At 37.6% G+C, this 11,294-nt stretch overlaps 1 protein-coding gene across 2 annotated transcripts in view; it reads left to right on the top strand.

Annotated features, from left to right (window-relative positions):
• Positions 1-904: 904 nt before the first annotated feature.
• Positions 905-11,294, top strand: part of PDE7A (phosphodiesterase 7A) — a 62,929-nt gene continuing 52,539 nt past the window's right edge. For both annotated transcript variants that reach the window (XM_025194158.1, XM_025194157.1), the window contains exons 1-2: positions 905-1,100; positions 6,499-6,559. In XM_025194158.1, coding sequence (XP_025049943.1) covers positions 1,041-1,100; positions 6,499-6,559 — 121 coding nt within the window. In that variant the 5' untranslated portion in view covers positions 905-1,040. The remainder of the gene's footprint in view (positions 1,101-6,498; positions 6,560-11,294) is intronic.

Below are 11,294 nucleotides of genomic sequence, written 5' to 3'. Positions count from 1 at the left end.
GACAAAGGAGGAAAGAAAGGTAAGCTACTGAAGGCTTAGCTCTTACTTAACTGTGGGGTAGTGCCTTTACATGGGAGTGCCTCTTCAGCCACTGATGTGGTGTGAAGCCCTGCCTTTATTTACTTCATGGTAATTTGTTAATGTGTCCATGCCCTCAAGTGCAAAGCCTTATCAGAATTTTGATGCGTTTTTAAACAATCTTTTTTATCAAGGGTAACTTTGTTTCAAAAGCTGGAGATGGCAAGCCCTGCGAAAACTGAAAGCAGCCTTGGACTGTGGATAGTGAACAGAGGGATATGAAAGCAATATTGCTTTTGGTCATGGGGTTTTAGCACAGATGGGTGGGATTACTATTACACAGGAATGGGTGCCCCATGGGTTTATGAGAAGGGACTGCATGCATTTACTACATTAATCTTGTAGCAACATGAGATAAAAGCAACCTTGAGCTGTAGCCCAGAGTATTGTGGCTACCTTGCTGTTTGGAACTGATAGCAGATTATCTGAAGTGTCTGAATGTCAGCTTCAGTGAAATGCAATAAAAACAAGGCTTCTCACAAGAAATAAGACAAGCAAGCGCCCCGCCCCGTACTATGCAACCCCTGGTACTTCTGCAGTTTGCTTTGAGTTTTTTCAGTATGACCTCTTGTAGTTATTTTTGTAGCTAGCCCTGTTAGATTCAAGTGCATTTTTATAAATCAATGTAATCTTACGTTTTTCTCAGACCAGTTAGTATTTCTATTTGCTTTAATAAAATTTGATATTGTGCGTCTCCTTTGGTTGTAAAGTGTTGCTGCTCATTGTTGTATTCAGTAGCGACTGTGCAGTGAGACATACAGGCAGTACTCTCATGCAGAGTAAATTCCCAAAACAGTCAGGTGATTCTGGCACTCATGCAGCTGCTTGAGTTTCAAGTCAGTGCCTCACTGTCTTCTGTCACACGATTGCCTGTTATTTATCAGGCTCTTAAACACCCAAACAGCTTTCAGGGCTGGCTGGATTTAGGAAAGAGATTATGCTACTATCTTTTGGGTGATCCAATGGGAATTACATTGATCTGGTGTTTAGCCCTGATTCTTATCAAGTGGATTGCATCCAAGGTAGGCCATGTTGTTTTGACTGAGTGCATTTATATTGGTCCGAAAAGGAGTCACATAGTTAAGAACTGTTGTTTACAGATGCTTAAATTTGTCCAAATTCTAGTGTCTGTTGTAGTAATCTATCCTTCTTAAATTAGGTTGTGCTGCTTAAATGCTTATACAGATTTAAATGGCTCTTTTGGAATACCCGTTTTAAGTATGATGTGTATTTCTGGAGTAATGTTCGTAGGGTGGCCAAGAGAAACCCAAATTTGTTTCTGTGCAATAATGCAACCTATTTTACTAATATGACTTAACTTTACAATAGTTTAAAGAAACTACAGATTTTAGGGAATGGGAAACTATTTTCAAAAAATATTTATTTTTATGCAGCATGACTTAGTTTTTTGTGTGTTAGTTTGGTTGGATAAATTTGTTTTAAAGTGTGTTGCAGTGTTAGAAGATTAAGTTTTTGGTGGTCTTTTTTGTAGTCTTCTAATTTCAGTCCTTGTGCCTATTTTCATAACATGAGGCAGTCTAATATTAAACTTGTAATTGTCCTCTATACGTATGTACTATGGAACATTCATGTCTCTTATAAATGCATGTTATTTTTTAAAAATCATTTTAAGGTAAAATCCTGCCCTTGTTAAGTCAGGGAGGGATTAGCCTTCCTTATAGTCAGGCCAGAAATTCACTTCTAGTCCTTTTTACTTATTCTAGGGATAACATTGGTTGTCCCTATTGGTTCTTATCCTTAGTAGCCTAAAATTTTAAATGAAAAATAATGCTACAAAAAGTAGGGCATTAAACAGGGAGTTTGGGAAGGTAGTTTTGGAGTCAGTGGGAAAGATGAGGGAGACTTGAAAAATCAGAAGTAATATGTTAATTGCATGCTTGTAGTGCTGCTTATTAATATTAATAGCTTGGGTACAGAGTACTGCTTTTGGGTTGAGCTAGACATGATGAGCAATATTTCCCAGACAGCTGTACTAATGTTGTTCGGTCACTCATTACCTGCAATGTAGCTCTAGGCATAAGCAGAGACTGACAAAATTCTCAATTCTTAGTAAATGACATGGTCGTTTTCCTATGAAGAAAGATTGGAATGTGCCTATTAATATTTAGTTGTGAGAGACCAAAATTAAACCCCTGGTTGCTTGAAGCTTTACAACTAATGAAATATCCCATTGTCATGCAGCTATTATCACTCTGATAGAGTTGTTTTAATTTTCTTAGAAACTACTTGGCTGAGTGAGATTTCTTTTTTCCTTTAGAATAGATAAATATTACTGAAAACATGGAAAAGTAATTAGTAGTTCTAGATAGCTGACAAGACTGCTGTGCAAAAATTATTTACAATTTACGTAAACTACCAACCACAATTTAAAACTGTTTCTTTAAAGTGTAATTTTTATTTCTTGCACCTAATTCTACCAGTTTGCTGCTGCTTTTGTTTCCATTACTCACTCATACGGCTTTTTTTTCCTGTTATGCTGTCTTGTTTTTCCCTGTCTTTAATGATCAAGGTCCAGTCCCTGCATCTCCAAATCCCTCCTTTAAAGCCAATTAGTTCCTTCTGCTTGATTCTGATTAAAGTGCTTTCCAGGTCTTCTGCCTCAGAGAATGATCAACACTAAAGCATGGCACTGCCCAGTCAGGTAAATGAGAACCTGTTGAGGCATTTGTCTGTGTGTGTCACAGCATGTCATAATCCTTTGAAATAGTTACTGAGATCGGTAAAGCTGCTCAGTAGACTATACGGACATGATGTAGGGAGTTCCATTCTCTTGAGCCCATGTATTTAAGACCTATCTCATGGATACCTTCAGCCAAAGTTCAGAGCATGCTACCAAACCACCTTCAAGTTCAGGTGAAATGGTCAACTCCACCTTTCCTATTGCTGTGTCAGAAATCTGAACTATTCAACCAGAAAGTGAGTGCTTTTGCCACGAGGGTGCTCACCAGCAAGGTCATGGTGATGCAGGAGCCTAGTCGCAACCTTTTGTGCCAAGAAGCTAAATGCATTTGGCATCCTATTATCTTAATAGCCTTTATTTTTGCAGGTTTTCAGCATGCTCTGACAGACTCACTGCCCTTTTCAAAAGCTGAGTGGCATCTGAAGCTTTTGGTCTTCAGGCTTCCATGTATCAACTTGTTTGATGTGCCACCACCTTAAATACTTGATATTCTGCTTCAGATGAAGTGAGTGTTTGGGATCCCCTCAGATGCTTGTCTTGTCCCTTTGCTTGTACTAGATCCTGAGGATCATAGATATCTGGGTCTTGTGGAAGCTTGCACAGATCAGTGGATTATCCCAAGAGTTTGATTTTTTTTGGAGAAGGTAGCTCTGGTATTCAGCTGAGAGAGTTGACAGGCTTTTGGTACCTTACAGCAGGTTGAGTAGAATATGTATCAGAATGATGGATGTAGGCTACAAACACGTTACTTTTTTGGGGGATAAATCATAAAAAGGCTCATGGGATAAGAAGTGCTGGCAGTTTTCTGTCCAGAGACCTCTGCTTCTGAACAGTTTATGCGGGATTACATCATTGAATCTGTCAGAAAAAGTGGCTGTACATTCAGGTGCTCACTAAACACTGATTAGAAGAGCACTGTGCATACATATTAGTTCAGGGATATTTCTCTTCTGGGATGAACACAAGCACAACTTGTCCAGGGACAAATGTAACATCTGTTTCTAGCCTTAGAGTTGGTACACCTGACACTTGTGAATGCTGTCTGGTTGACATCTACCAAGAGGAACTGTTCAGGAAGCCAACTTTGAGACAGGCCTATTGATCTAAAGGGTTTCAGTGTCGCCATCTGACCCATTTACAAGCAATTATACCATAGGTGGTAGACTCCATGCTATCATTAAATAATGGTCTGTATCTTAATTCAGTCGGCACACCATTCCTCACTGCAGACTGAATAATTTGTTGCCTTACATTTTTCCATCAGGCAGATAACTCTTGTCCCAGCAGAATACCAGTGTAGCCCAAGGAGGAATAGTGGGGTTTCTTTTGAGTTGTGACTGCTCCATCTATTTCCTTTTCATGAAAGTAGCCTGTCTGGTGGTTAGGAAGACTGGAGAAATTCAGATCCTCCTTATACTTACGAAAGTATGAGGGTGTTCTAGGACCTCATCTTATGTTCTTGCGTAATGTTATAAGTATTAATTAATCTATCTACCTTCTGTTTTTCTTTTTGAAACCTCCTTCATTAGTTGAAGCAAAAATGCGCACACTGATTATAGCCAGAGTGCTGATCTTTTTATATGTAATTGAAGAAGCTAATGAAAATTTGTGCGTTTTGTAGAGCCATTGATATGAGAAAAGTATAGATTTTTCCTCATGGAAATCTATACATCTGGGCCTCTTACTTAGCTAGCATATAAGAAGGATTCATCTGTATGTATTAGCTCCCATTTGACTTAAGCTTTGATGGTTCCCTCTACCTTTTGAAACAATGCTCATTTGATTGAGATCTGTAGAGCAGTGATGTGGAGTTCAATCTACCCTTCCTACTTGGCACAGGCATCTGTATCAGATGCGAGCTTCTGTAGACTGGTCCTTCAGTTGATAGTCCAGCAGGACTTCTCGTACCCTTTGCCAGGGCTGGATACTCACTGCAGGTCAGATTTTTATTAAAATAGATCCCAAGTATTTATATGAAGACAACCTCTAACTTGTTTTCCTGTAAAAAAACAAAAAAACAACCCCCCCAAACCGACCCCCCCACCATACAAAAAAACCCCAAACCTGGGGGGGTTTTGAAACAATCATTTCTTCATTTCGTTCCCAAAAAACAGTATCTCAGATTTATTAATGTTGATTGTTCCAACCCATTTGTAGAACAACACTGCTGAAAAGCATCTAATAACCTTTGGAGGCCTGTTTGGGATGTGACATGAATCATCATCTGCATAAAGCAAGAAAGGGGTAGGGTTGTTCAGTATCAAGAGTACATGGAATCTATTCCCTGTTAGCACATTCAAGAATAGATTAAAAAGTAGCAGAGCAAACATCCTTTTCATACCCCTGTCTTGGTTAGAAAACTACTGGGCAGGGCACCACCAATCCCACACTGCACACTAGATGCTGTGTTGGAATGTTAAGTACCAATTAGTTATATGTGCTTTATCCATTGATGTTATTGCCAGTTTCTTGCATAATTCAAATAAGTCTGTAGAATCAAAAGATCCCTTTAGATCTTTGAAGACTGCCTATGGATGATTTTGTCTTTTTACATATTTAGATTCTAAATAGCACAACACTAAGCAATGCCCCATGCAAGAACACCCTTCCTTGAAAGTGGCCCTGCTCTTTTCCTGAAATGTTATTTTCAGAAATCCATGCCTGAAGATAAAATAAATGTCTCCCAAATGTTTTGCCGGAATAAGACTAATACGGGATATGATGCAGGATCTCTTATCATCATTTAGAAAAATTGTGACATTTTTTCATTCCAATACTTTTGATAAATGCCTTTTAAAGTAATATATTTTTTTTTGTTTTTAAAATTGGACACTACCAGTCAATGAATTCCCTGAAGATTTCTGGGGAAGAAAATAAAAGTTGGGAAGGGTCTTTCCGTTACTTACTAAGGATATATATAATCTTATTTGAGATTCATGGGTGTAATAATCTGATTGTGGTTTAGCAGATAAAATTTGCTTCAGCAAGAAGCTGTTGTTTCCTTCACTTGTGCTCAAGTTGTTAAACTTGGTTTTAGAAAACAAAACCTATGTATCTTCAGGAATACATGTGTTGGGATTTAAGCTGTTTTTGTCTCTTTGTCTATAATCTGTCGAAATACCGATTTATTGTTGTTTTCCCCTGTGGCTACTAGTTCCTTTCGTAGTCTTGTTTTGGTATTATTACGTCTTTCTGTTATTTTTTATACTTTATTTTAATTTTGATCTGTTGCAGATTAGCTCAATTGTTTTTGGATTTGTATTCCTTCAAGGCTACTATTAAATCATTTTTAGCTTTAGAGCAGTCTGCATCAAGCCATGGTTTAGGTAACTGAAACTGCCTGTTCCCAACAAAGATGCTGTCTTGTATGAGAACATTGTCCACTGTTGAACAACTGCCTTGTCCCGAGTAATTGTTTCTTGGGGGTTTTGTAACTTTGAGAGTATAAGTGGCTTTAAAGTTTCAACAGTGCATACTCTAACCAGAGGCATAACTACTAGGGTTTGGGTACCCTGGCAGTGGCTGCTTTTTTTGCACCTTCTCTAAGTGGGTACTTCCGGTTAGTGCCCCAGTCACCCCTACCCGGTTACACAACTGAATGTAACTTTTAAAACCAATTAAAAATAAGTTCATTTGTTTTAAGGAGACACTATGAAGTGTAAAGGTCAAACTTTCTTAGTGCATATAAAATATATTGACTCTTTCCTTTTTTTTTATAGAGGCGTGGAGCAATTTCCTATGACAGCTCTGATCAAACTGCATTGTATATTCGTATGCTAGGTAAGCACAGCAATTTCTATTTTACAACTTTCTGCCATATTTTGTGATCTTTGCTTTAAAATGGCTGTTTTGTGCTGTAGTTCAACTTACAAATAGTCACCTTCTGATTCATCCTTTGATTTCTACCCCCACGCCCCACTGTATTTTCAGCAGTTAATTTTATATGCCAACTTCTAAAAATTGTTGTGCTTAAAAGTTGCATTTGAGGTTTGAGCCCACTGTCATGCACAATGTTTTAAAGATATGTGGGAAACTGGTTTCTGTGACAAATGCATTAAGATGCTCATCTATGGAAAGAGATTAAATGGGAGAAAGCTTGAGGGTTTGCAAGACTTTTATACATCTATTTAAATTTATTTTATTTTAATGGGTGTCAGAACCTTTTCCAGGTTTTGAAACAATTTCATGTGCAGTCTGTATTTGTATTATAGCAGTCATGTTGAACCTTATTCATTATGCAGGCTTCTTTTTATAGCAGAACCTTTTAGCACTTCTGTATGAGCTTGTCACTTTTGTTATAAATGCTTGATTATAACAAAATATTTGCATATGAAAATAGTTGTCCTGCATTTATAGAGTTAAAATCCAGAATCTATTTTGGTAGCTCAAGGTAATTTTGAAATAATGACATAGATCGAAATGGAGTAATTTCTGAAGAAGTAATTCTCTGCACCCTTGTTTGTCCTACCTGTGCTGCCCATAGGATCAGCAACTTACAGGATAGGTTAGGAGCAGGGTGTTGGCTTGAATGTAGAACCTAGTTGTCCTCTCCTTTTGTCCAACCCTGTGGAAATAATAGAAGAAAATATTTGAGGAAGGAATGGTGAAGGGATCCCCGGAGCAGTCTCTAGTTTATATATGGTTCTGCAGGGAGCCAATTGGAGCCTGGTTTTACTCTCCTCTAATTGAGTAGTGGCACTAACTAGGTCCTAGCTGGGTGCTGTCTAATTGTGTACAGGACTGCTTTGTGGGTGGTAGCTGAATAAGGGACACCATTAATTTGAAGAAGAAAGATTAAAAATGGGTGGTAGTAACTATTGGGACAAGGGTTCTAGAATGCAGGGCACAGACAATAGTGGAAATGTATTGTTTGAGGCTTCTGGATTTGTGTTTTTTATGCATTCCAGGGGAAGTTTCTTGAAATTTATACACATGAAACTCATTCTGAGCTCTCTAAAATTAGGGAATGGATCAAAAACAATTTTATTTTAAAAATCCTGATTTTTGTGTGTTAATCTCATTTTTGGACTGTCATGGCTTTTAAACTTGGAAGTAACTGTGGTACTGATGTCTGCATACTAAAGATTAGGTTTCTGAGGCTGGGGAAGTAACTACTTCAGAACGTCTGAGAGAAGAGATGTTAAGATTTTAGGAAGCAGGTGAAATAACTGAATGGCTTGATTTCCAGTTCTGCCAATTTTATAATGGAATGACACTTGATTTTACAACTGAAATTTTATTCTCACTTGTGTTTTTCTGCAGCATGAATTTTAGTGCTCTGCAGTGTGTGTTATGTCACTTTTGTTTTGCTTTAATAAACAAGTAAATTTAGCGTCTGTAGTGTAAGTTTCCTTATTTTGAGGATTTAGTAATACTGAATTTTACTTTTTATTTCTGTGCTTTTAATTGATGCTTCCCAGTTCACTTCCTTTTCTGTTATTACAGTGAAGTTACCTGCTTCAGAGATGAATAGTTTTCATTTTTAATTCCCTCAAATGAGAATAATGTGTGTCAAGCTCTAAAGTAATTTGAGGTGCTTGGATAAAGGGTTTTATAAATGCAAATTTAAGTTAATGTTTAAGCTACACTACTAACAACAGTAGCTCAGTCTACAAATAAATAGAGAGGTATAATAGGTTCTGTTACTTTTACTGGGAAAAATAGGTGATTTATGATTTATTTTTTTATTTTTTTATTTTTTTTGCCTCTTGCTGGAAAGAAGAGTAAATGCACAGTATTATTGCTGGATTGTTAATGCATAATTACTTTAGAGAGAATCTTTTGGGGTGATGAACAAGTACAATATGGGAAAAATAAAGTATGCCTTCTTTCATACCCTACTTGAAAGCGATATCTCACTTTTGACATCCTTGTCTTTTAAAAGGCAGAAATGTAATAGATTAGACAGGACTGTAAATGCGTTGACTGTTTTTAATTTTTACTAGTGTATAAATGTAATTTACTTGGATGTTTTACTGTGGAAAGAACAAATCTGACTTGCTATTGGATTAAACAGGTAATCAAATACAGTGAGTCTTCTAAATCAGTTTTTCACTTTTATTAGCAACAAATATTTTTTTCCTAATCTTTGTAGCTGGATAATTCTTTCACTCAAAATGCACACTGTTAGGTCTTCTGGCTAGTGGTTATCGGTGTTCTCAAATGTTTAAGCCTTTGGTTGTACAGGTTTGTAACAAGTTACACATTTCTTTTCATTAGTGTTACCCTATGAAATGATCCTGAGAGAGACCAGTCTGAAAATTCAACAGTAAGATGAATCTTCCTAGAGAACAGTTGTCATAAACTTAGATTCTATCTGTGATTCAAATGAACAACATCTTAGTTTGTGTTTTTAATACATTTGAATAAATAAGGGTAATAAGCTCTTTACAGCAATACAGGTATTTGTAAGCCAATTGCTTTTGCACACGCTTGCAATGCAGAACACAAATTTGACTGCCACAGGGGTGTAATTTTATATTGATTTAGGTAAAACTGTTATCTTTGCTTGAATTTCTGATTAGTTCAGTGAACCAAGAAGAACATTAAAGTATGATGGAATAAGACACCATTTTGGTATGCTAAAATTTATTCATAAAATTGAAACTGCTTGTGACTTTCCCTTAATGGCTTTGTCTGCAGTGTAATCATAAAACTGCTTTCCTTAAAATTTTCAGGCTGTTGGAATCCCAGACTTGAATGGAAGTTCAAGTGACTCCAGGTGGATTGGAACTACTGTGCTGTGGCAGTATTTCCAAATCCAACCAAACCATCATCTTGTGTGGATACATAAATGGATGGGAAAGCTGTAACAGTCTCCACTGGAGGCAATGTCTGACTGATTCTTATTGATTTAAGATGATTCCTGCTTTCTCTGCCTCTGCGGAATAGTCGCCCATTTTATCATGCTCATGCGGAAAACGCTCCCCTAGCTCAGAGTTGGTAATTTAGGAAATGACTTGTTCACCTCTTCAAAATATGGACATGGATGCAACATTGTAGAATTCTGCTTAGTTGTTCTTCGAAGTGGTCTGGCTATATGACCATATTCAGCTGCTTCTGTTTACAACTCTCCTTAGTGTTTCCCTTTGATTGTTCCTGTAAAACTATGATGCTTTCATTTTCTGATGTGCTACTTTTCCTTTTTTTTGTATTTGGTACTTTTTTCCTGCTGGACAATGCTGGGGGCTAGAAGTTAATGGTCCGTAGGGTAGCCTGTCCCAGATTATTTGCATACAGATCTCAGATGGAGTACTGTGCCCTATATTTAACGAGTCTGTGCAAATTCTGCATGGCCAGCTAGCTAACACTATAGAGAAAGGAAAAATAACAAGCTGCAAAGGCAGAAAACTATAATTTGGAATTTCTTTTTACTCTATAGACAGTTTAAACTGGAAGTAGTTTCCTGTGTTCATTTTACATGTTTTTGGTCTTATCTTTGCACAAAGGACTTTCTTGTGGAAACCATGAACTTTACAACTTCACACTGAATTTCTGCCCTTTTAAATTAGTCCTGCCCTTTTCCTCCCCTTTGTTCTTTCACCGGCCTTCCCAGACAAGTTTCTCCTCTTTGCTAGCCCCTTGATGACTTTTGGCCTTCCAAAAATGCTTTTCAGTTATTCCAGGGAAAACTGAATATGCAATATAACAAAAATGACTGAGAACGCATAACACTCATTTACTTACTCACAAGGGGTGCTTGCAGATGTAACCCCCCCCCCCCCCCTCCCCTGCGCTTTATTTTAAACTTGGTGCATTCTCATGCCAAACCCTGTACATACTCAGAAGAGGCAGTGTGTTATTTCAGCCAGGCTCACCTGACATCTGTAAAGATCAGGTACTTTAGTGGGGCTTTTTGGTGCTTTTATCTAATAGCTGATTGAAGTAGCTTTAGCTAAAAGTGCCAAAAAGCCCCACTGATGTGCCCGATCTTTACAGAAGGTGCAGAGCCAGGTTGAAGTAATGTGCTGCTGCTTCTGGTTTAAAAAAAAAAAAGAGGCTGCAAGCAGCCAAAATCAAAGCTTTCAACCCTGAAGGCTTTTTTTCTTCTGGAGAGCGAGAGTTTTCCTCATCTTTGTTTCTGGTTCTCTTTGGATTTGCAGAAATATTCCAAGAATTATGATAGATTTATGTTAGAAACCATGAGGATGCCAGATTCAAGAGCCACCTTGGAAGTGCTGGGATCTAAAAAGAAAACCCATGAGCCATTTGTTGTGAACTTAAAAATCAGAAAGTGTGTTTAAAAAAACTGCTTTTCTCGTTGAGGGGGCAGCTGCTCCCTAGAAATTCATCCAATAGGTAAATACCATATTTACCTGATTCCAAGATGACTTTGAATTTAAGACAACCCTGCTCCTCCAATAATTAAATTCTATACATGGAAATTTATACACTTGTTATCATTTTCCACATATAGAATCTAGTTATTCAAGGATCATCTTAAATTTGTTGTCCCCCCTTTTCCCCACCACTGTGCTGGAAAAACAGTGGCAGGGGGACAAGTGGGGGGGGATGT

This window comes from Alligator sinensis, unplaced genomic scaffold (assembly GCF_000455745.1).
Source record: "Alligator sinensis unplaced genomic scaffold, ASM45574v1 scaffold1637_1, whole genome shotgun sequence".
Taxonomy (NCBI): Eukaryota; Metazoa; Chordata; order Crocodylia; family Alligatoridae; genus Alligator; species Alligator sinensis.
Note: the sequence above shows the minus strand (reverse complement) of the source record. Positions and strands in the feature narration are given on the sequence as shown.